Raw genomic sequence first — 26,292 nt, forward strand, 5'->3', positions numbered from 1 at the left:
GCTGACATTTGTTTTGCATGGCTGTTGATGCTACTGGTCCGAATATAAATCATCTTTGGACAATTGTGTGTGTCGCATCAAAATTTCGAGAGATTTTAACAAGCGCGTGGCGCCTTTTTAATTAAATGCCACCGTCTCTAAAAGAACTTTAAGTCCCGATAAGCCCAGGGATACCCGGCCTCAATGTAGCAGGATGTGACACGTGACCATACTGTGAATGGGTGTTGCCTCTCGCGTCGAGACATACTAAAAATAGACTCGGCTTTTGCCAGTCGTCCAAAAGCAACAGAAGACGTCTGACATAATAAAAACCGAACATTACCCTTTAGAATCCTTAATCCTGAAGCACTGAAGCGTATGGATAGACTTGCAGATAGCCCTCACTTCCCCTGGGTTAGTTGAATGGGCGGCGGCAAGTCGACGCGAGCGAGAGCTACTGGAACTGATTTTCGCGCGTGCTTGAGTGCGTACCCATTTGGACATCAGTAATCCAAAACATCGTGGCTAATATAACTTAAAACTACTTAAATTTGAGCCGGTAACGGAACTCTCGAGAGTCACTCGTTTCGTCAAGTTTGCACAACAAGGAACGGTATGTCAAGTGTTCCACTCAGAAAATAAAGTCGTTTAGGATCCTGGGAACGAGGTGCAAGAGTGCGCAAGTCTTTAACGAAACTCGTCGCCACTCACCGTCACACAGATGAGAACCAATCGTCGTATTGCATTTTGATCACGTGCTAGTTACTATAAAATCATTGCCACAAGCCAGTTTGCACGAGGTACGAAAGATGGCGGACGTTGACGGACGGTTATGCTATGGTAAGTCGTTATTTCAAGCTTAGATTGGTTCAGTAGCAACTACTACAGATACTGGATCAAGTTCTGAAGTCTTTAGACGTTGCTTAATCTTAGGTCGACGGTTGTTCATAATGAAATTGGTTTGTAAGACTCATTGTGGATGAATACTTGGTACCACGTGTTCGCTTTAATTCGCGTTCGAAACGGCCATGAGAGGTCAAAAGTCTTATTTAAAGGTACTTGAACATCTAAATGATGAAAGAGAAGGTAAAATATTTCGGCTTCGGTCATAATCTGCAGTCTCGATTGAAAGTAGCGAGTACAGTAATCGAATTAAGCTTAAAATTTGTGTTCAAAACGGCGGCAAGATCGATCGATCGCTATGCGAGTGAGTTTAGGGGTTTAGAAGAAAATTAATATCAAAGCCAGTCGTTCTCGGCGTTCCAGCTGGTGATGACACAAGATGACGAGCCTGATTAATCTTTGAAGCATCGCGTTTTGTGTAGCTTCTTTGTGAACTATGATGTCGAATCGAGGCATTTGTCTGAAGCTGGTGCTTGAGTATCAGACAGTATGGTTGTTTTCTGGTAAATTTGCCTGGCTGCGTTTCATATCTCTCTCTTTTGGGAAAAATTTCTGACTTTGAAAGCATTGCACTGATGTTACTCTCTCAATTTCTTTTTTTCATTTACAGCATTTTGTAGTGGAGGTCTTCTAAAGGCCACAAAAAAATCAGTGACACTGGGATTTTTTTTCACCTCTTACCAATGGTAAGGAAAGGTTACAATAGATCTTTTAAGAGTGGGATATCTGGAACTACACTGAGACAAGATGTGGTCACTGGTTGTTTGTTCACCAGTGAAGATTAACCCTACTTGAGAGAGCATCCACCCAATCTTTTTTTACCACTTTTGATAGACCCTTTTCATAAATGGCTACCAATTTAAAATTCTTTTGTAAGTATTTAAATTAGCCTCACTAAACTCATTTGGGAGTAAAAATTCTTTTGAATTATCAACGAGGTTAGTCAGGCTAATTTTAATACTTACAAAAGAATTTATAATTGGCAGCCATTTATGAAAAGGGTCTATATCTGATATTATAATATTTACAAAAATGCCATGTGAAAATACAGCTTAATACCTTGCGTTGCAAATGTCGTAATCTGGGACTTCATCTGGACTTGCAGTACAAGTTAGGTTGCCAAAAGGGGTGCTTCTTTTATTTAAATGGTTTCACACTTGGAAGTTTCATCTACAAACTTAAAATTTAGAACCACTTTGCATGACATACGTAAGTGTTATCTAAAGGTAGACGACGTGTTATCAAATGTAGAAATGATTGGTGAGAGTAAAGTTGATGGTACCCACAGAGTGCAAGCAGTCCCTTAGAATTTGCATTGAGTGATGGTATGATGAGATCTTAGACTAGAGTCTCTGAATGACATGGTCTTGAAGAAAATTTTGATGTTCTGATTCTGTCACTTATTTATCTTGTATCTTTTATGGGAAAATAAGGTCAGTAGAAGAAGTAAAAATCTGTTCTGTTGCTTTGCTTTCAGGTCCTTTGGATGAGGTACATTAGACCAGGTGAGAAAGTACTTTCGAGAAAGAGAAAGTGTCTTGCTTAAATTCACATCAGGACAAGTTACATATGATGAAAACTCCTTTCTGACACCTCTTGTATGAGTGCACAATTATGATTGTTGCACGCTGAACGCATTTTTCTTCTGAGGTAGCTTGCAGCATATGTTAGACCAATTCTTCATCTTGTCTTGTTTAAAAAATTCACTTTGTTGTCCTACTATTTCAGTGAGATGCATTTGAAAACTGCTTCCTCTTCTGTCTGACAATGGTAAGTGCCAAATATTTGGTTTAAGAAATTACATGTAGCTTGTTGACTCTGACACTACAAGGTGTTGAGTTACATCTAAGAAAGGTACATTTACTGGATAGACACACAAGTTTTTTTTTTGTACAAAAGTGTTTTACTTAACTGCCAATGTTAATTTAAGTCTCTTTGACACTAGCAATGTAACTAAGATTTAATTTTGTGACTAGGGCCTACCACTTCAGAAATGAGAAGATATCTGGGGAAAATCTCATCTTGCAGTCCCTTGTGGAATGGTTACTGGGGACAGCTTAACTTAGAACTCATCTTTTGGTTTGTCCCTACTAAGAGTCTCACGAGCAACCGCAAGATAGGCTCAACCCTAGATTTTTACTTAGTGTGAAAGTGATGAATGGTGTTTGAAGGCGAAAGTTTTTCAAAACTAAATAGCTGCATTTAATGTTCTGCTTTGCAGGTAAGCTGTTGGCCTCTATTCAGGCCCTTCCAGAGGCACAACATCAGTAATGATTCCCTTTCTATCATGTTAATGAAAATTGTTTTTCAAAATGGAGAGTTGTGATGAGAAACTTTCAGTTATCCCTGTCTTATCAAAGATGCTGAGATGACACGTCAGGCTGATTCTCTCCATTTTAAGCTTCTTGTTTCTTGCTGCTTGAAATCACTGTATTTAACAGATGGAAATCTCTTACAGATACTCTTTAAAATTATACAACAAATGCAGTTCAGCAACTTCTGTGCCTTGGGTAAGTTTCTTCAGATTACAAGTTTTATCTGAAAGTAGTAGGAACAGAAATGATGCAGGGTGATGAGTGAAACTTTTTTCCCCATCTTATCGACAATGAAGATAACCCTTCCGTCACTATGTGACCAAGCCAAACCTCTCTGACTGCATCAGGTTATTGGGTTTTATGTTTTCCTTACACAGTAGAACCTCCACTAATAGCCACCTCACAACCAGGGCCACTTCTTATTGTCCCAGCAGACAGTTGGACCACACATTCACTCTTATTTTAACCTCTCTTTAATGGCCACTTCTCCACAATGGCAACCAAACCAGAGTTTTTGTTCTTTGTATTCACTAGTGTCAGCTCAAGTTAGTTTGAAGTAAGGGATTTTTTTAGGATGTCTCTAGGTGTTGAAGCTTATGAACTTTGCATTGTTCCTGTAACTCTTCCTATCCATCCCCTTAAATTTCCAGACCCACAATGAGGACAGCCCAACGGACCTGATATCTTAAAGGATCCAGATATCTGAATTATAGCATGAAAGATCAAATAAAGAACTTAAGAAGTCAGTTTTTGGCAATTAAACAAACTTCATTCTTAAGTAAAAGTGAGCAATTCAAAACAAATCAAAGAATTCAACTGAAGAAACCAAACTGTCTAAACACAAGTCTTTACATGCTGTCAGAGCAGAAGTTTTTTCTCCGTTTCTTTCACTAAACTAAACCTAAAACTTGTTAGTACTGTGCAGAATTAAGATTAAATATAAAGGGTGGAGAATAATAAATTCATGCTTCAGTGCTGTGGTTTTAAGCCCTACAACTGAAAAAATCGAACACCTTTAAAGCTAGTTAGAAGTAAGTTATAGCCCCACTAGCATTGCCATGCAGTTTAAAGATCTTCACAATTATAAGGGGATAAATTTAGCTGAACTGTGGGTTGAACACCAGGTTATTTAAGCTAGGTATAAAAATTGAGTTACCATATACAAATATTTCTTTTTACATTCTAGCTGTACTACAGACAGAGCTTCAAGGGTTACTGAAGAATGCACAGTGAGGTGAGCATGAAAGTTTTTACTGTCCTGTTAACATGTTTACTTGACCAGTGTGATGATAAATTGCCATATTCGCAGTTTCCACCAGAAAGATAATTGCGTCTTAATGTTGGCTTAATTTCCTTGGATGTCTGACTGGTTAACTATATATATAAAACTTTTACTCTAACAATGAAGTCCTCTGAGATTTATTGACAGTGATTTGTTGATTTCAGACCCACAATGCGCGTTGATTGTCGAGGAAAAGCTAAGAAATTAACTTCAACCAAGATGGGTTCTGGTAAGTTCCCTCTGTGTTGCAACTATTGATGAAAATACTAGGTGTGACTTTGTGACCAGAATGATGATAAATTGCTATATTCGCAGTTTCCACCAGAAAGATAATCACATCTTAATGTTGGCTTCATTTCCTTGGATGTCTGACTGGTTGGCTCTGAGAGTTGCCAGTTGTTTCAGTTAGAACTAAAGCTAAATTACTTACAAGATGTCTGTTTGATTTAGATGTACACATGTGGGCAAAAGGTTATTCAAAAGAAGCAAAATAGCTGGTAAGTTCACTCTAGACAAACCAACAAATTGACAATGCAGATACAGTAAAGTGAGGCAATGAGCTTTGGAAGTCAAGTTGATTAATTGGGTTTTCTCCCCGAAACAAAATTTTAAAATTTGATTTCTTGTACATTTAGTTGTATGTTCATTCAAACCTCAAATGTTGACTGGACTAACTTCACCTGACCAAATGCTTGATTGGTTTTGACTGAAACATAATTTCTTGTCAAAAGTTAGAACATCCAGTCCCTTGTGTTTATTTGGCTTCACTTGATGAACTTGAGCGGTTTTGACTGTAGAATTAATTTTGTGGTGAAAGTTAAAGTGGTACTATGATCAAATTTTTCCCCCTTGATTTTTTTAGGTATATCACATAGAATTCCATGAAAGAATAAAAATGCCGTTTACTGTTTGCAATGATCTGCATTAGTTTTGGAGATATTTAAGTTTGAAAAATGTGTAAAATATGCAAATGGATGACTGATGACGTTATGCACTCAACCCAATTTTATATGAAGTATATAAATGGAGCTATCTTGGTCAATTTGCAGGGCAGACCATTGAAACTTCGTGGGCTAATAGTTCTACAGGATACACACCTACTGCTATAAAATATTCTGTTCCCATGGCAACTCACTCTTTTCCAGTCCCTACCCACTTGATTTCAATATGCTAGTGATTTTCAGCTTGCAAAACATTAAACAAGGCCACAAACTTGAGCTAACACATTTATATGCTTGCTGGATCATGCATATGGGGTGCAATTTGCAAATATTAAAATGGAACACCAAAGGTGGCCAGAAAGGCCTTTAATAATGGGGAGGCCAATATATTGCCATGTTAACCAAACTGTTAAGCTCATATTGTGGAGCACATTTAGTAGAATCTTACTGTAAAGAATCAAACATTTCTGATACAAATTGGCTGAGATATATTTTTTTCATCATATTTGATCAAAATTTGGTTAAGTGTATGACATCATGACTGGGCTAATTTGGATATTTTAAAAACTTGAATATTTCTGGAATGAAAAAAGACATTTGAATGTTGTAAACAGCATTTTTCTTCTCGCAAAGGCTACTTGTTTATGTTTTAAAATTGCTGCGATAGGAAAGATGCAATTTTCGTCACAGTACCACTTTAAGGAGTGCTTCTCGGTGAACTGTAAGAGACCCTCTTTAACATTGCCCATTTTTGAGATAAATTAGTTTCAGTGTTTAATAAAAAACTGTAAATGAGGTGTTCTAGGTGGTACAACAATATAGATTCACACATGTACATCAAAACCAGTGTGATGATCATCAGCCATGTTCGCAGTTTCCACCAGAAAGGTAATTGCATCTTGCTGATGGTTTTAATTCCTTGGATGTCTGACTGGTTTGATTAAAAGAAACCATGTGCTCCAAGTGGTTCCTCTAATTTTCATTGAAAATAAAATTGTTGCTTGTATTGTATTTTGTAGGCATGAACTTGAAAGCTCAGGAAATGTAAGTTGGTAAGTTTTGTGGACTTTAGAGGTTTAGTATAGATTTGGTGTATTTGTGAATTATGTTACCTGCAAGTTATAATGTGTGGAATGATGTGCAACTTTTTTCCCCATCATATCGACAATGATGATAAGCTCTTTGCCACCCTGTGGCAAGCCAGAACTGTCTGACCACACCATCCCTTTGCCATGTGGGTACTATGTATACGGGACTTCTTGGGCGAGGGAAAATCTTACATTAGATTACAAAGGTAGTGAACAGTATCAAAGGTACAGTGAAGTATGTTCTGATGGAGCAGGGGTTTCTTAAGGGACTGGGCACCGGGCAAGTTGACTGGTTGTGAAGACGATTTTGCCCCCCGGGTTTGACCATCCAGCGGAAAGTGTTTCTTACAAAGAAGTTCAGTTCTGATAGTTGTACCCGCCTTGCCCTCTGGCGAAAAATGTTAACGAAACCACTGATAGAGTGAGGTACTGCTGTTCCAAGTTGCAACCCATTTTAGCCTTTTCTTTGCCAAACTTTGACAGTACTCAATAGGCTGTTCTTATTCAAATGGTTTACTGCTGTTGTAATATTGTGAGAATAACCAAAAATGTGTTCTTTCATTTGCAGGGTTTTCCATTTCAATGGGAATGAACATGAAATATGTGATGGACAAATATTGCGGCCAATATTATATTTAAAGTTGAAGATAAAATAAAGATTGATTAACTTTACTTCTCGATAACATTTATTGGGTGGTTACGTTAACAGAAAATTGAAGTACTCTACTGGTGTGGTATATGAACTCGTTGCATAAGTACTGCTTGTGGCTGTTTATTTAAATGAACAAAATAGTAAGGTGAGGTGGGATAGGATTTTGTGCTGCCATTCTGATCGTGGTGTTTTTTACCAGCTGTTTTTGAGGCCCCTTTTCTTTTTCCTGTTATGAGCATTAACTGAAATTTCTCTGTGAAAATTCTTGGCTTGTCATGTATGGTGCAAGAAAACCGAGGGAAAAGGATATAACTTGGTTGTATGTGATAATTGCAGAACATTTCTAACTGTCCAGTGATGTAAACCATCTGCTCAGCATGTTTATTTAGTATCGGTGGAGTAAGCCAGTCCTCACTTGTGACCCAAGCATAAACATAAGCATGAGGAGCTTATGCGCTAGTGAGGACAGCCGCGACATAAGCATAAGCTTTCTTCTTATGCTTATGCTTATGTTCAGTGAGGACATCGTTGACATAAGCATAAAGTGCTTGCTGATTGGCTGATAGTCATGGGCTTATGTTTATGTTTATGCCAACATGTCCTCACTGCACACAATAGCGACATGAGCATGAACATAAGAAGAACGCAAGGTTTTGATATTGTTTTGCTTATGCTTCTGTCATGGCTGTCCTCACTGGAGTATAAGCTTCTTTTATTATGCTTATGTTTATGCTTCTGTCATGGCTGTCCTCACTAGAGCATAAGCTTCTTTTATTATGCTTATGTTTATGCTTCTGTCATGGCTGTCCTCACTAGAGCATAAGCTTCTTTTATTATGCTTATGTTTATGCTTCTGTCATGGCTGTCCTCACTAGAGCATAAGCTTCTTTTATTATGCTTATGTTTATGCTTCTGTCATGGCTGTCCTCACTAGAGCATAAGCTTCTTTTACTATGCTTGTGCTTGCGTCGCTAATGAGGACCAGGCTTTAACTTCAACCAGAACAAAACACTGATCAGTGAAAAATGGTGAGAGAGAAATTTTCATGTCGGTACAAGTACTTTTTTTTTTTTTTTTTCCAATATCTGGATTGACGACTTCCGTTGCATTGAAGTGATGACTGACATCGATATACAATAGTGGATATTTCATTCACCACTGATTACATATTGCAGTAGCAATTTTACATGTGATGGCAAGAAATGTGAACACTGCAACCACCATTACGGTACAGTTCGGTCAAGCGTTGAAAATCATCTATAGAGAAATGTGGCCCTTCACAGTAACTTGCAGATGGATTAACCTGCTGGTAAACTTTGTTTTGCACAAGGTAGTTTGTTAACTTTCCTGTCAAACCTTACCTAAATATCATTTGGTGAAGTTGGTTTCAACAATGCTCCATATCGTCTATGAAGTATACCAAGCTGCAGAAGAAACATATTTATATTGGATCAGCACTTCCGAGCCGGTATCAAAGACAACCGCGCGACAAACATAACCTTCATAAAAGCCGCAGGAAAGATATGCTTATAGCTTTGTACGTGAAATGAATGAACCACATTTCCTGTAATTTAGACAAACTACCGCAAGATATGGTTTCACTTCCGGCTACTGTCAGCACAGTCGGGGAGCTCCCGTTCAGTGTCTGAATGAACTTGATGTAGTTTGTTTATTATTTGGTTTCGAATTTTTGTGCCAGCTATGAAGGATTTTTATAAACCAGTTAGAATTTGAGAGGGCTTCGACCCGTGTTTCCGCTTCTGTATCCGGACCGGGCCTCGTGCAAAACCTTTGATACGAAAATGTGTTTGAATTACATGAAAATGAACCTGTAGAGGGAACGCATTTTCATATGAGTCTGGTTTGGCGTAGTCTCTTCCGCAGCCGTTTTTTGGGATGTCACGCAACGCTTCCCCCAAAGAAACGGCTGCTGTTGCATACCACAAAACGACTGCGGAGGAGACTAGGTTTGGCGCGAACCCGCAGGAAGTACTCCCCAAAGTTTTTGGTAGTAGGAGTTTGAGGCCCGCGCCTTGGAACCCTTGCCTTATCTCAGACCTGAGCCAGAAAACGTTACACCATTTCACATCTCTAAAGAAGTACATGGCTCTAACACATGACCGCAGCTAACTAGAAATGGCTGCCATTAGCGTGAACATTTGAGAAGGGCTTCCACTCAAAACAGCTCAAAGACCATACCCTTAACTGGAGGCCGTACATTCCTAAATAACCCATATAAGAGAGTAATCCCCCAGAGGGAAGGGAAGGGAGGGTGGAGGGGGGGGGGGGGTTCAGGAAGCTTCGTTTTCCAACATGCAGGAAGCAACTCGTATAAAATGGCCGCCTATTTACACATCTTGTGCTGCCTAAGATCGGTGAGGCCGGTATATCGCACATATCGATCAAGTCACTTTGACGAGACAGCTTTCGAAATCTGCTTGTTGATACTCGGGTAATGTTTGACTGTATTATAAGAATTGAAGATTCGTCGATATTTGAAAGTCCTTCTAAGGTGTTCGGTCATTATACGGAAAATGGTATTTGAGTAAGAAATTGTTTTCGTAGTGAACTATTTCGTTTCCGGCTGTCATGATGGTATAATGAACCGGATAGATCTTTCCTAGTGAGCAATGCAATTTTTAAAGTCATTAATATATGGAACAGACCATTATTCTTTAATATCGGTAGGTCATGTAATCAGGCATGTCTGTCTGCTCATGCAGTGTTGGATTTCCTAATGGCTGAAACTCGAAATTCACTGACAATAGTTTTCCAAGCTTGCATGCATCAGATAATCGCGGACTTCAAACTAACCTCAGATTAAACTGCTGGCATCTAAGCCCGGAGGGGGAGAGGGGGAACTCCCGTATAAAAGAGACGGGGGTGCTCGTCGGAAGTTTTGAAAAGAGCCCCTTTAGAGGTACCAAGATCCTGTTTTGTGGGCGTGGCTTAAAATGTTTTCACCTTAAATAGGTACTAATTCTAAAACGGCACATAATCTGTCATATTTTGTTCGGCTCAATACCCTAAAAGTTACCGCAAAAGCTCCTGCAGTGGACCCCCGGAGTGGACCTTTTGAGACTCTACACCCTACGAGGTACCAAAACTGCCTTTTTAAACCCAGAAAGGTACGACGAGTCCCCCCCGGGCATCAAAGTCATTCACATCCCATTAGATGGACGGATTAAGAGAGTGAAATAGACGCTACCTTCTTTTTTTCCTTCCGTAGATTAAAGAAGCTTGTAAATGCGGTTAATTACCGCAACTTTTTTGACTGCGGCCCAAATTTTCAAATGCTCGCTAACAAATTATCACTGACTTATATCTCCCCGTTTTACCACTGACTTAGTGACAGTTGACAAACAGCCAAAAAAAGAATTAGCTGATAGATGGCTGACTTCCCAACAAAGGCACTCCAAACACCATCCTGTTGGTAAATGAAAGTATACAAAGAATTCGATGCTTATAAAGACTTAAACGTACCATGTATTCGTATCGGGTAGTTCGAGACGAAAAAATGTTGCAGCTGGCATTCATTTTATTCGCAAACATTTTGATGGTCAACATTCTTTTCCGGTTTTTGCACCGCAAATCCCTCCGAAAAACCACAAGATAAAGTTAAAGCGATAGGATTTTCCCCAAGAAGCGTGTTAAAAGAGCTCAATTACTTACTTTAAGGTTTACATTGGAGATTATCGCCTTAAAAAGTGTATCAATGTCCGGGCACGTACATCGTAAGCCGATTGTAAGACCAGATTCTGTTAGTTTCAGTTGATTTTGCAGAGTGGGCTTGTCTTGTCGGGCCGTGAAGGAAACCCGCAATGATTTTTTTCACATTTATTTTTGACCAGCCTTCTACATCCAATTATAAGTCAATATTTGTATCACTCGTTATGAACTATACTAATTACAGGTCAATATATACAGGTGTGTAGGACGAAAAGGTTTGTGTTTCTCTGTCTGAGAAATCCGCCGCAAGGCATTCGTTCAACTATCAAACCTCCCACCCTCGTGAATTGATGAAGTCTTTCAGCAAGACTGTTAGTTAATCGTAGGGGAAAATGCAGACCGTTTCCAAGCCTTCATCCAAGCGGAGACACTGGTGAAGATTGCTCTAATTTGACGCGTTTTTCATTTATTTATTTTCCTAGTTCGCGTGTTTGTTTCCCCATGACTTGAGAAACGTGACTGCGGAGTCCAACTCTGTGTATATTAATTTATCGACTACGAGACATAGCTGTTTTTTTTTCCGTTGGTCTCACTGTGCTTTTAAAGCGTAGGAGAGAGTTCATGGGTTGCGAAAACTGACCATAGCTTATTTCAAGATAGTGCCCCAGCTAGAATTCTTTCGCCGCCTCATCTTTAATATATCTGATTGCAAGATAGCATGATAACCTGTGCGTTACAACACTGTGTGGTCTGAAACTATCTCTTCACATTCCTCGTCATAACGATGAAGGTCCAGTTATCAAAAGAGATTAAGGTAGTCATCGGGAAGGACAAATACAGGTTTTTTAAGAATTTCTGCGTTTGGGCCGAAAAGCGATTCGAGTTTAAAAATGTTCTTGAAATGTTCCCGTCAAAGTTTTCATGTTTAAAGAAGTTTATAAGTTAATTAAATCACCCCGAAATAAGTTGGACTTGTGCATTTACACGTGAGTGTAGATACACGTGTATATACACCGTACACGTGTATCTATACTATACACGTGTTGCCATTAAAAAATACAGCCACTCAGAAGACAGGAAGCCTCCAACCTTCTCATTATGTATCCGCGCGTATGTCACATTTTCTGTCTTGGCCACTGAATATTCTATGGCATGCTATAAAATAGTTATGCAATGCTCTCTCGTGATATACCATGGAATATCCACTTGTCACTTGTGCTCGAGTGGAAACAGGGAAAAGAATAAATAATAGATAGCTGTTACTTAAAAGAAAATACAAGTGAGTCGTGGGATAGTCCGTGGTATACCACGAGAGAACATTGCATAACTAGTATATAGTCGCTATACACGTGTATAAACACTATACACGTGTCCGGTGCTGTCATGAGATGGCAGTGCTGGTAATCCCCTCTCCAGGAAAGGGGAAGGGGTACTCCACAAAGCCGGAGTGAAGCTTTACAGGTCAATATATGTAGGATGGAATGGATGTATGGGTGGATGGATGGAATCTTTTATTTAAACTTGGAGCTTTATCAAATTAAAACCGGCGTACAAGTTTTAGGCCACGGGGAGGGGGGGGGGGTACTCCCTCATATGGGCTATACAGGTATGTGCGGTCCTAAAGGGTATGGTTTTTCAGCCATTTTGGTCATAAATAGGGTATGGTTTTTGCACTCTAGCCTTGATATGGGTATATTTTTAAAAAGGAGCCACTTTTTCGTCATTATCGAAAAGAAAATCAACAAAAGCCCTTCACAAATTATGTTTACGGTAATTTAACATTGGTCTGAACTCGGGAACTTATTACAACGCAGGTCTGAAACAGGGTTTTGATTTAAGGGTATGGTCATAAATAGGGTTTCGAATTTTTGGTCAGGTCATTTAATAGGGTGGGGAATACCGCAGATTTTGGTCATAAATAGGGTAAGGGTTTTGGGAAGCGGGTCGCACACCCCCACCCGATTTTTCTGGGAGTACCCCTCCCCAGGTTTTAGGCCTATATCCTTTCATGTACCTTTCGCAGAATACGATAGAAATAATACCTTTTGCACGAAACCACATAAGCAATATTGCGTCCATTTTCTAAACTGTTAGTAAGTAAGTAAGTAAGTAATAACTTTATTTAAGTGTCAGGCTAAAATAGCAGTAATAAAACCACTAAATGGAATAAAAATTGAGTAACACTTTTTATTCGTTACATTCTTTTGGTTGTGTACTATCAACTAGCTACTAACTAGTTTTCAATATTTTACAAAATACCTTGATTTAAGGTGTGTCGCGAGATCGTCGTGCAACGTTGTCAGATCTCTGATGTATCGCAGGTCAAGTGCGCTTTCACTTGTTACTGTCAAAGTGCCTTACAAGGTTTATCGGCTTTACATGAACAGATGAATGAATCCTTACTGTGTGACCAGTCAAATAACAGTAATCTAGCATTATAGTTTCATTTGCTACTGTTAAAGTGCTCTGCAAGGTTTATCCGCTTTATATGAATGAATCTTTAGTGTGTGACCATTCAAATAACAGCTATCGAACAGTACTTTCATTTGGTCTCTATTACAACTCAAGGTGATTCCAACTCGCTAGTTTTTTGTATGAACTTCGAACATTCATCTCAAGTAGGTCATGAGATCGCCGTTCAACATGTTTGGAAAAACTCTGACATGAAAAAAACATAGTTCACATATCGTATTCCAGACAGCTGTCAAACGTGAAACGTGACTGATGAATTGGGCAGTCGACTTCATTGCATTTTAGTGCCACAGATATGTGACGTTTATTTTCATTGCCGTGTTTGGACTTAACTTTCGTGCATGCCTCTTGTCGGATGACGGAATGCCTCCCATTTCCTCCGTATTAGACTGAAAAATGTGAAGAAGTTAAGTTGGCATGACAAATATGTGCCAGTTATTTACTGCATGTGGAAGAACGTCTGAGAGCGAAGCGATAATTGACGCTAGAGTTCATAGTTCAGTAGTCGTTTCAATTCTTGATACACTCAAGCTAATTCGAGGCCAATTCCACAGAAGAGCGCCACTGATGTTGGTCTGCAAGCCGTGTCCCACTACATATTCTTCTGCTTTTTGTTCACATTTCGTGTCGTATCTCCCAGCTCTCTTATTGCCTCGCGTGACTTTACTTTACGTGCAAATATTACTGGGATTAACTAGATTCGATTGCATACAAACGGGTGTTGCGAAGATGACCTTAATTGCAATAAATCTATAGACAAAGAGTGTCTGGGCTAGCATACCGTTAAAAATAGAAGGGAAACCTTTATCTAGTGACAGTTAGGTGGCTGTTTTGTGGGATGAGAGTCTAACGTCGCTTTTCAACCATCTTTGCGTGTCCAGCAGCAGCCGGACCCTCGGCATTATTATAACTCGGAGGGCAAATTTCCCCTTCTCCCTCAACTTATAACATGGGGGACAAAATTTCCCCTCCCCCTCTTCACATACTACACCCCCGGTTGAGGGTTATCCTGGAAAGCGGAATTTAAAGAGTAGCAATATTCCCATTGGCCCACCCTTTTTCAATTTGGCCTGACGGAACTTGGCCGGAAAATCACTGAACGAAAGGGATCTGTAGAAAGAAATCTAAGTCCTGACTTGTGTCGCATTTCTTCAGTTGCCAGGCCTTTGAATGCACTCTTACGGTGATAGACGATTAACTAACGGCTTTAAAGTGTGAAAAAATGAAAAAAAAAAAAAAATCAAGTCAAATTACAACCATGTCAATATCATAAACTGAGTTCTCCATACTGATCTGTATGCGTTTCTTGTAATTCTGGTTGGAAGAATTTTATTGTTTATCTTGACCGTGTCACCCAGCCGTTAACTTGGTTATTTCCTTGACGCTGAGCTGTCTCCCAGAATTTGCACGGACTTTTTGAGAATCGCGAATTGAGATAACTGAAACCCGCAGGGTGTCTTGCAGCCCTGGCTTGAAGGGCAATTGCAGTGATTTGTCTTCATGTTCCAAAATTATGCTTCAGTACCTTGGCTCGTAAACGAAATGCTCTCAGAACACCGGCACCAAGAAGGAGATATTACGCGAATTGTGGAATAAATTGTTTAGTTTTTTTTTTTTCAAGACTTTGATAAAGCCCGTTAGACTTTTTTAAGTTGACATCACAAATTAATGCATGCGTGATATTATGGCGCCTCTTTTTATAGCTTCGGTGCATTTATTTATACAGGAACTCTGACCAACTCCTCTTTTTTTCGAGGTCACGCTGATGATAATTAATGCACGTTTAATGTTCTTATAATATCAAATGGGCAAAACGAAAACGTCATATTAACAATAAAAAACGTTCCCGCCTTTTCAGTCTCGTTGAGAAGAGAATTCTGTTGACGGAAAATATACGAAAAACGCCTTCATTGCAGGCTAACTGCACCCAACGTCTTCGACCTCTCTTTCAACTACGAGTCCAACATTTCTTACATCCTGTCGCCGTTGTTTCCGCTCGCCAATTTTCACGCTGGCTGAGTTTAAAGGACCCGTCTCATGCATTGCTATTTTCAACTCAATAACCACTTTCGATTTCTATTTCAGTATGTTGTTTAGTGTTTTTAATTGTTCATTTGGATTAACCTCAACCTTTCCGCTCTTGAATATTCATTTATGAAACAGCCGACGATATAATTGCTTGCGGAGCTGCATCCTGTCGCAGTTAGAAATATTGCCAGGCTTTATTTAAGACTACGGTTATTTCAAACTTCTGCTTATTATAAATGGTTGTTAAAATGTTGTGTCATCGGGCGGTTTTCGGGATTTACGCTTCCTCTATATATCAAGATCTTGAGGTACAACGGACGGACCAGAGGAAAACTATTAGTGGAGTACTTGATTCCGCAGAGCAAACCTGTTCAGTTTTGTTCTGCATGTATAACTCACCCACGAGTAACTTTGGGGCCGGTCTTTTTGCAATTTGGAAAGCAGTAAAATGTTGTTCCGTTTGTAAAAGCCGGCCCATTTAAAACAAACACCATTGCCTAAGGTTATACGGTGAATTGGTCCAAGATTAATGCAAAGAGCTTCGAGTTGGTTGTAATTTTTTGCATGGACGAAACACTTTTCTCCGCAGTCTAATCTGAAAATAGCCGCGGTATCGCGGTACGTGCCAAGCATTTAATAAACCGAGGTTCGTCCACCGCAACAAAGAGAATTAATTTGCTTGCACTCTTGAGGTACCCGGGTGTGTCCACTCAGCCGGAAGCCATTTTATATACGCTAGATCAGCGTGGAAGATTTCGCTCATTGTTTGATTGTTAATTACAGGAAACGTGGATTATTTTAGAACACGTTTCAAAACAATTTAGATTTCAATTTTATGAACTCATCATGTGCAATATTATGCTCTTTAGGTTGTGGGTTCTGCTTGTTTTGAGTACAAAACAATCGGCAAGTACAATTTGACCGCTCGTAGATAAATTTAGTGCATCAGTATTTTTCGGCTTGCGGTTATTATGCTGGCCCAATGTAAATATTGTTGTTTCGTTTATAGTTCGCGCTTTGGGTGCAGCTTAATATAGCTTGTTTAGCTTGTTTCAGACAATGTTATTGCATAACAAGTTTACTGAAGAAAAAACAACGGCTGACTGCTTTAGCCGGACTCCTTTGAGTATCGTCTTTGCACGAATGATAGTTGGTAATGCCCAGCAACGAGATATGAAAACACTCCCTCTTAAATTATATCAAAAGCTTTTTCCAGAATAGTACAAAGTTTCGTGGCCGGGAAATCTTTATCCGTAATTTGACGGGATTCGAAATTGCCGATCACTTTGCCAGGAAACTGTTGTTATCAAACCGTTCATAATTCACCACATTTAAACAAAGGATTTTATTTGATTTCTGATCTTGATAAGCACTTTTTTTTTCGATTTTATTCCACCGATTTCTCCTTAGTTTTATACTCCATTGCGTGTCGTTTGTTAAACTCTCTTGTCGGTGTTTGGAAATGTAATCAAAGTTTGATTCATTACTTAAAGATCGAGGTTGATTTTCGGAATTTCCCAGACGAAAGAGTGCTCATTCAGCACCAGACAGTACTTTATAAAATATTAAATCAGCTTGCTAGGGTTATAATCACCTACTGTGTACAGGTAACTAGCTTATAGCTTATCATGAACGCGCATTAGAGTTTTTCATTAGCTGTACACGTAATACAAAACCTTTTAAGCACTGATAACCTCGTGTTATTTCCTTTTTAAAATTTTAACTGGCAAATTTAAGGAGTGAAGTAGTGAACCTAAAACTTCTCAGTAAAACTGAAACATAACACTGTATAAGGCGAAGAAGACTTCACAAGTTGCAACGAGATAGTAAGGAGATTATTGACTTTGGTCGGGAAGATCACTATATAGTGGGTAGTTTCTTTCCTTCCCGTTCCGAGATAATCCATCCCTGAAAGCAAATTAGTGTAGTATTTAAAAATGAAAGGCCTTAAGTCAAGAATTATTATCATACTTTCCAACTCATCCATACATGTTTTGCATTTCTTTTCCCAGCCGGGAAATCTTTACCCTCTCTCGCTCTGCAAGGCGTCCTAGACCGCCCAAGATTGAAACTTCAAGGCCCATGATAAGTCAATCAAGCATCATAGTAGGTAGCAAATTATCTGTCTTATAATCAGATTTAAGAGTTTCCCCAAGGTATGAGTAAGAATTCCCCCGGTTATTTGCCCCCCCCTCCCCCTCCCCTCTTATCTTCCCGTCGAGCTTGATATGAAAGGTCCATGTATAGCAAAACATGGCGAAGACGTAGCCCTTAGATTTATTGACCCGTCTATCTCATTCAATAAGAAAAAAGGTCCGCACCGCTAATTAATATCTTCCACGTGGAAAAAAAAAAAAAAAAAAAAAAAAAAAAAAAACTCCGCAGCACATCTTCCATGTAACTGCGAAAATTTAAGTGTAGTATTTTGATAACTGTTTCTCTGTTCTTGCTGTCGTTTTTGTTGTTGCTGATTAGTTTACCAGTAATCTCATTTCCTTGCTTTCAAGTAACATCTGTTTCAGTTGTTGAATGAGACCTACAGTCTGTGAGTACATACCTTGCACTAATCAGTAATTTTACAAAAAAAAAATAGATTTTGCAATTCAGGTTACGTAGGTTACGAAATCTCATTACAGTCCAGTAACGATTATCACACACATTGCATTAGGTTCAAGCTGTGATCATTGAGGTCTCAGTAACTCTCTTTAATTCTTCAGTGTAGAGGTGGTTTCACTGATCTAGCTTTTTCGACTGTGTCTGGGTTTAGCGAACTCTCCGGTTAACACTTTGAAAATTTTATATATTTGATATCTTAATCCTGTGTTCTATCAGTGCTACTGTTTCATTTCGGTGTTATCTTTCATCACTTCAAAATACCAAGGCATTAGCAGACGTTATAATAACACGAAGCACTAATAAGTTGGACTTTGTTTCTCTCTACTTGCGAGAAATTTTTGACACCAGTTTTTCATTCCTTCTGCTGCCAATGTTGCGACTGAAATGTTTGTGACAAGTGTAACATAATTCCCAAAGAGGTCAAGAGGTTTATTAACAGGTTAATAACGTGCTTCTGAAACGTGAAATTTGGAGAATTTCGTTGGAGAATTCCGAACGTGTGAACTCAAACAAGTACGTAAGAGCAACGAGTTTTTTCCGCATTAGAGCAAAATGATCGAGTGGAAACGTTTGCAAGCTTCTTTCTAATTCAGTGGAACGTCTTTGGAACTACAGATACATTTGCGTGTTTGCCGATACATATTTAAGAGAGGAACTACCTTGCATAGCAACTCGTTATCATAAAATCTTAATTAAAGAAGATTTGTGTGAAAAAAAAAATAAATAAATAAAACCCCGAACTGAATTACAGCTAGAGTAAATCTGGTTTTGTTATTTCAGGAATATTGACCTCGCAACTCTTTCTAATTTTACGAGCTTCTTTAGGGCATTCCCAGTTTTTTTTTTTAACGTTAAGCTTTAAAAAAACCAACAACTATTTATGATGAGGAATTGAAATTTTTGTTTCTGAGGTGGAGGGTTCTGAAGTCGCGCTCTCTGAAACGGATAATATCAAGGATTTTCTAAATTCTTTAAGAGTATTAACGGTTGATATCAATGATGTTAACCGATCAAGCATGCACTCAAAGAGAAACATTTTTGAACATTTTATCTGTTAATTTCAGCTTTGATTATAACCAGGGAATTCTACTCCTCAGGAAAATTTTTAGATATTTGTCCTAAGAAGTGCATGTTATTATCGCAATTGTAGTACCGACGATATGGTGATAAAAAAAGTTAATTGTCGTGATATTCAACTTATTTCCCTGCTACAAGCGTGCAGAGAGTTACTCTCTCACGAGGATCACTGATTTTCGGCAGTTTGGAGTGGATACCCGCGGTATAAAACTCTTATGCAGTCGAAATTAAGCACGAAATTTCTAGAAAGTCCAGACTAGACAGAAAATTAACACCTAAAAAAAAATGGGTGCACCCCAAAATAGCCGCCCACAGCGCGACCTGTAGACTGCAAACATCGCAGCTACATACCAACCGCAGCCCAGGTAGCGCAATGATCGGAATACACAGCGATTGGCAGACGTTTTATGTCTTTTGAGGCTGTGTGTGTACTTGTGCGTTTGGTTCTTGTAAATCAGACAGATACCTTGTAACTCAATGGTGCTGAATTTATGCCTGGAAACCTAATCGTAATCGGTAATAGAGAGAAACAAATTTTAAAAAAATGCTTAACACTACCCACTTCTTGATTCTTACTGCAGCGCACGAATCATTTTAATTTCATCTACCTTCAACATCTATATAGAAGTGAATTATTCTTTTCAAGAAAACTTCGGAGCTGATAGCTCTCTTGTTGCCAACTAGTTCAAGTTGTCTCCCTTCGTGGCCTATCGCAAACAAGTTATCAACTGGCTCACAGGCAGGCTGCATTTGATATGGTGCTTTTAGCACCTACAACCAAACTTGTTTTAAATTATGGCCTTCATTTCTGATGAAAATATTAAAAAGCACCATAGGCATTTTCCTTGGGATGTTTACTAGTTTTACAAAGGAAACATCAGAAGACTTAGTTCTAATTATGGTGGATTTAATCCAGGGGTAAGAAGCCACCGGAAATACACCCCCGTACTCTGATTCCCCCCGTGCCGGAAGTGCGTCACATGTCCCCGTTTCGAAGCACGTTTCGCTGTAAAGTTTGTAAACAACTTAAAAACATTGGGGTCGCGATTTCCTTGCTCCAAAAATAGTGTGTACAAAAAATATATTAAACCACGGCAAATATGCAACTGAAATTTGGAAACAGCTTGGTACTAATTGTCACACAAGTGACTGATAAAAATGCTCTCGGTATCTCTTTTGGTGACCTTAGAAAAGTAGCACTTTTGATAGACAATCAAACAAAAATGCGGTTACGCAGTGATAACACACTCACAGGGACTGCGTTTAAAACAAACATAGGTCCCGGCTTAACCCTGACAGCGGTAAAGATATTTTGAGATATTTCGGTTCGTGGTCACGTCGACTTGATATTTCATGACCACAGTTCTTCAAGCGTAGCTGAAAAGTTCACGCAGCGTTGGTCCTGGCGGTTGTTATCTATTTATTTAGTTGGAATATTTTTTTGGCTTATAGCACTCCCTGGATTAGAACTGAGAGCAGATATATCGCTAGAGACCGCAACACCATGTGACGGAGTATAACATGACTTCAAGACTAGTATCGGACTGCAAGTGTGCGGTATTGCACTTCGGAAGTAATGTCATTAGTGGTAACAAATGCGTCGGCCGCGAGCCCCTCGTTTGTGCATGTGAGACACAGCAAGCACGCGGCGATTCAATATAACATTCACGCTCATCGGTTTGTTTTCCAAATCTTACCCAATTCATTTTTCGTGATTTTAACCCGCGTTATCTCCTCACAATCTCCGTGTAATCCAATCAGTCAGTTATTATCGCTTGTTGCTGACTCTCATACTGTACCAGCTCGGCCTATCTTGATTTTGCCGCTGGAACGTGGAGATAATGGTGCGATGGCCTTTGGGTTATTTCGGGTGGATATATGTTTCCCGTCTAGTCTCGGTCTGACCCCGAAAGCATCTGCATTTGCTCTTAGCTCGAAATACTCGCGAATGTCGGAATAAAAAACGCAAATGAGGTTTGGCGAGGCGAAAAAGGAATTGCTCTCGACGACATGACGTGAAATTTTGCGATTTAGCTTATTCACCGTTCGTTTAGTCACTCGCTTGATTTTTGCTCTCTCCTTGACCCCATCTGGGGTTTATTAATCTTCACACATGCAACCGTTAATGGCGTTGAAAACGAGACTCTGGTTACGTCGGGTTTGGCGATCTTTCTGAAATACGTTGCCTTGTGAACTTGTAATTTAATTATGCCCTGCTAACAGGACCTATTTTCCAGAAAGATCGAAGTGACCTTGCTCGCAGGAGATCTGAATTATGGACGATTTTATCAAACGGTTCGTCTAATTATCAGCGCCCTTATCAAACACGCGCGCACACTTCTTCTACAAATTGATATCTCCCACGAGCGCTTACGACATTTGTTCCAGCTAAGATATTTGTCGCCCTTTCCTGTTATTTTCCTCTTTTGTTCTCTACCCTTTCCCGAACGCAAATCCTTTTTTCCCAGCTCCTACGCTAAAATGTTGTCTCGAAAAAAGACTGTCGAAGTCGCATTTCATGATCTCAGACGGTACCAATGCAACTGTAAAAAAAAAATATCTCCCGTGGCTTAACTTGATACTGTTTAAGACTCGCCAAAGATCACACCACCGTGTCGTGCCAGTGGATGGCAAGCGTTTGATTTGAGACGGGAGAAGAGCGCGCCAGCTCTGTCAACAGTACGGCGCGAGATAATTATAGAGTGCGCGCACGGCATGTAGTTTATTTACTCTCACGGAATTGCTGTAGCAGCGTTCGAGGCCTACGTATCCTGCGAAAAGGAAATGAGTTCCAATCAAAATTTTCCTCGCCTCCAGAAAGACAAAAAAAGATAACAGAATTGCTGAGGTTTTGAAAGTAACACTTCGACGCCCACGTGCTCTGAGATCCCTTGGCGATGGCCAATAACAGAGCTTAGTTAAGTGGTTTCAACACACCTACATCCAGCGGGTGTTTATGTCCTTGACACGAGCCATCTGATTGGCTGCGGTTTTCGGCTCGACCAATCAGCGAGAGAGGTAACATAATATGTTGTCTCGCTTGATTGGTCAGGATATTATTATATGTGTGTTTTGAATATCTATACGCCAATATACGAATTGGCACGAAGTTCGATTTTTCGGCTGGAGAATTCTCAGTCCTGGTTTGAAAGCGTTAGAAAACAACTGATTGCGGTGGTAGAGATCATGACGGAACAAACGAACCCCGAAATTAAGAAGAACGAACCGGACATCGCTCAGGCGAAGAATATGGATTTAAGCAGCGCCATCGCAACTGCGGTAAATCATGTCTTAGATGGCTACGACTGGTCTTTAATTCCGCTGCCTGTTAGAGTGAACGGAGGCCATAAACACAAGCCACACGTTAAGAGACCTATGAATGCCTTTATGGTTTGGGCGCAGGCGGCGCGGAGAAAGCTGGCTGATCAGTACCCACATCTTCACAACGCTGAACTGAGCAAAACATTAGGAAAACTGTGGAAACTGCTGAATGATGCGGAGAAGAAGCCCTTCATCGAAGAAGCCGAGAGACTGCGGCTGAAACACAAGCGAGAGCACCCCGATTACAAATATCAACCGCGGAGAAAGAAGCAAAAAGGCAACGGCGGTCCCGATCAACCGGAGGCAACAATCTCAGCCGATGATCTGTTGAAAGTCCTGAAAGGCGATACACAGCTGGTGCCAAAATCTGGATGCCAAGAGGGCAACTGCGCGAGCCCAGAAAGCAGCTTAAGCGACGAAGCTAGCAGCCCGGGCTCCAGCAGTTCAGCAACTTCGCCTCCAACTACCCCCACAGCCACGGTCAAGTTGGAAGGTGGACTGAAGTTCTCCGAGGCGAGCGTGTCAGAGTCTGACATCCCAGGTCCTCCATCCAGCTTTCCTGCCTGCCCAAAGAAAACAGAGCAGAACAGCGGCAACAGCGCGATCGACTTTCACGTTGAAATGGGCGACCTGACCACAGATCTAATGGTGGACACGACGGAGTTCGATCAATATCTGCACTCGTATACTCAGCCGCTGCTGTCCACACCACCTTCAACGGCCTCGTCCGTCACGTTTTCCTCTCACGGCTTCACCCAAACACACGGAGCGAACAAGTTCTTGTCGAATAATAATTCCGTCTCATCCAGTTACACGGAGTTTATGGAACAGCTACAAAAGCTTCCCTCGTCTTACCCTCCGAACCAAGTCGCTCCGTCAGCCCTGCAGCAGAGAAACCAGCCTGAAAACGGTGCCTTTCAATTCCCGTTCGGTGAGCCTGAAGTCAGTGGTAATACCTCACGGGCCTTCGCGATCTCCAATGTTCCTTCTATTGTTGTTCCTGCTTCAACACCAACCACTACCGCACAGAACCCACAGTCACCTCCCTCTCGTCTGCACACACTCGTTTGGAAGTGAGCGATTTCAAGGATCAGGAACATTATTGACGAATTAGCTCCTATGGAGCGAGGATTTTAATTTAACTTGCTGCCATGGGCAGCTTTCAGCTAGGAGAACAAAATTTCGCATGGCTTCGATTACAGAAGCTATAAACACGCTACCACACACGGTTTCTTGTTAGCGGAATCGAAGCGATGTGCCTCGCAACCCGATTTTACTAGAACACAGCTTATTGTAAAATTCACGGAACGATTCATGCGCTTGAAACCGAATATTATTTTATTTGGAGCAGAATTTTACAGTTCTTGTTTTCCCTTTCCGCGAAAAGCCAAAAAAAATCTCTACATGCCAACTTTTGTGTCTGACACATCATCTGACAGGCGGTAGAAAAAGACCAGGTCGCAGTGTGTTATGTTGCAACAGAGCTACCAAGTTCTTAATTTATAGCGTTCCTCTACATTAGAGTGCTTGCCAAATGAAACTTGATTTACGATTCTATCCTCATGTAAATAAGAGATCGATAGAGATGATAGCTTTTGTAAACGTCTTGCGGTAATAATCAGAGAAAAAAAAATAGTCATTCCTGTTGTGCCTTGGGCTGAAATCGCGTATTTGATGTTTCCATTTTTTGGCCAATAAAATTATTTTTTCACGAGATAATGTTAAGTGTGCTTGGTTTGTTCCTTCGGGCAGTGGGTTCCCTTTGGATTTACTGTCACACTTGGATGCCTCCCACTTCAACAATGGACCTACAAGGCAAATGTGTGTTTAAGAATTTATACAACAGTCCCAGTATCTCTGAGAATCAAACTAAAAGTAACTGGCAGTTCAGGGGGACCAAACCTAAACTTTTAGCCGGGAATCGAACGAAAAATCCCTGAGAAATTATGTAACTTGGGAACCAGATGAATCTGCAGTAACTACAAGTTGGCACATTAAATTGGCTTTTTGTACGTGCCTACAGTTAAATTTACATAACAGTGAATCAGGGTTATTTTTGACAAGTTTTTCTAAAGAATACAATGCATTAACAACGCTCTGACTAAAGTTTAAGCTGCGCATTTTGGCCGTTTTAGATCTTCACTCGTAGAAAATATCTTGGAACGGATATGAAGGCGAAAAGGTGACCTGGGCGTCATGGCCGGACATCAAGATGTGTCAGTCTTGTGTTAAAATTTCTAAAGCAACGCGCGGTTCGTTTTATTTGCAAATGATTAGAGCACAACAGGGAATCAAAAACAAATGCATTGGTTTATAGGTTTCTTGAGAGCAGTAGTGCTAAAAAGTGATCTTTGATTTTTTATGCAAAGGAGCGATGTGCAACTCAACACCGTGAAGGCGGAGTGAAATTTTTCAAAAGGGCAGCGAACCGGAAATTATAGTGACCGGTGTTTGACATAAAAAAAATTATCTTCTCCACTCGTGAAGCTTGACACTTGGACTAAGTAAAAACAACAGAGTTTGCCCGACACAGATCAAAACTAACCGTAGTCGCAGATAGAAATCTACCCTTAATTAAGACGAGCAAAAACGGGAGGACATACACAAGACGCAAGCCGATACGATGCCCTATTCACCCTGCCAATTTTACGCATTGCGATAAAAAATGTGTCATTATATTTGTCTGGTCTTGTCTAGGTTCCACTGCGACTTGAATTACCAATGTAACAGCTTTTGCGGACGTGAATTAACTGGGAAAAAATGTATCGGTATGAGAGTGGTGAAAATCCCGTGTCACGAAAAATAACGCTGAAGTGATCTGCAGTATATCGTGCTTGTTTCAATCAAGTTACGTTCGAATTTCAGTTTCGAAATCACGAATTCAATGTGTTGTCACGAATGTTTTGTGAGACCCCCAAGAGTGTTTCAGACAATTCTCGGCAGCATCCGTTCGAGACAAGATATTTATTTCTCATGCTTAAGAAAATCAAACTGAGAACTGGAGGAACCTGCGAATTGCTTCGCCACTTGCACGGTCCTGGATTTTTCTCTTCAAGAATTTAGTTTCGCCTCAGGCAAAAAGCCGGTTGATTTAAATAAATAATATTTTGTCTCAGATTTTTGTCTAAGGCTGATTTCACGGAACATAGTTTTTTCACCGCTCGGGTTATTTTGGTTTGTTAATGTACGGTACAAAAAGAGGTGGTTTAATGTTATTTAGACTCGACAGTTAATGGGTTTTTTTGTCAAGTAGCTCGTAACTTTTATGGGCCGTGATGGGTATTTTGAGATTTATAGCTGTTTGAAGTTTGAAACCGTGGACCGAAAGGGCAGTTGACACATATTCGATCAAAGTCACTGAGCATTGGGTAAAAGGTTAAACAACTACAGATCATCAGCATACCCTATTCTAGTCAAGTAAACATGAACGAGTTTGTTTGTCAAGTGAAATTCTGCCTTTCTCGTTCATACTGTGTCAAAAGAAGATTTTAAAAGGTCGATGTGGAAATTGAACTGTTTCTAGTTTTGTAGCTTGAGTACGGTCGAGATTGACCTTTCAAAAATGAAGAACTGTGCAGACCAACTGCAGGAGTTCAAAAAATCTTACTCAATCTAATATAAGATCCGGTTTGGGGAGCAAAATAAAAGTCATATTGAAATATTGCTCTTGAATCAGGTGACTGAAGGGGAGACGGTTCAAAATAATTATCTATGTGGCGGGATTCTTCTATAAAATCGCTATCTTCGTTTCTGTTGCGAGTGGTAATCTAAGAACATATCTGACAGTTTTAAGGCATCCTGCAAATGTTTGCCCGTCTCCCTTTCTGAAAACAGCACCGGAATATCACATCGTTAAATTTAAAGTGAGTGATCATTTGTCAAACGAAAGCTCTTGAATTTTGTTACACTATTCAGCTAGGGACGTTCAGCATCAAATCTCTTAACAGCA

At 40.0% G+C, this 26,292-nt stretch overlaps 1 protein-coding gene, 1 long non-coding RNA gene and 1 other non-coding gene across 4 annotated transcripts; all 3 read left to right on the plus strand.

Moving 5' to 3' along the window:
* Window positions 1-755: 755 nt before the first annotated feature.
* On the plus strand, window positions 756-7,180 carry LOC110051578 (uncharacterized). Of its 2 annotated transcripts, none has more exons than XR_002296959.2 (10): window positions 756-819; window positions 1,493-1,568; window positions 2,360-2,387; window positions 2,611-2,652; window positions 3,341-3,392; window positions 4,384-4,431; window positions 4,644-4,708; window positions 4,930-4,976; window positions 6,440-6,472; window positions 7,077-7,180. It is a non-coding gene; the product is annotated as an uncharacterized LOC110051578 (long non-coding RNA). The 2 variants fall into 2 exon arrangements; XR_002296960.2 differs by lacking the exon at window positions 756-819 and adding an exon at window positions 1,229-1,385.
* On the plus strand, window positions 2,206-2,276 carry LOC149112837 (small nucleolar RNA SNORD52). The gene has a single exon (XR_016207579.1). It is a non-coding gene; the product is annotated as a small nucleolar RNA SNORD52 (small nucleolar RNA).
* A 14,890-nt stretch (window positions 7,181-22,070) lies between the features above and the next one.
* Window positions 22,071-24,062, plus strand: LOC110051544 (transcription factor SOX-9-like). Its single transcript, XM_020757581.2, has one exon. The coding sequence runs from the start codon at window positions 22,086-22,088 to the stop codon at window positions 23,418-23,420; it is 1,335 nt and encodes a 444-aa protein (XP_020613240.2). The 5' UTR covers window positions 22,071-22,085; the 3' UTR covers window positions 23,421-24,062.
* Window positions 24,063-26,292: the final 2,230 nt, after the last annotated feature.

This window comes from Orbicella faveolata, unplaced genomic scaffold (genome assembly GCF_042242905.1).
Source record: "Orbicella faveolata isolate gen_17 unplaced genomic scaffold, um_ofav_v1 contig_2, whole genome shotgun sequence".
Lineage (NCBI taxonomy): Eukaryota > Metazoa > Cnidaria > Anthozoa > Scleractinia > Merulinidae > Orbicella > Orbicella faveolata.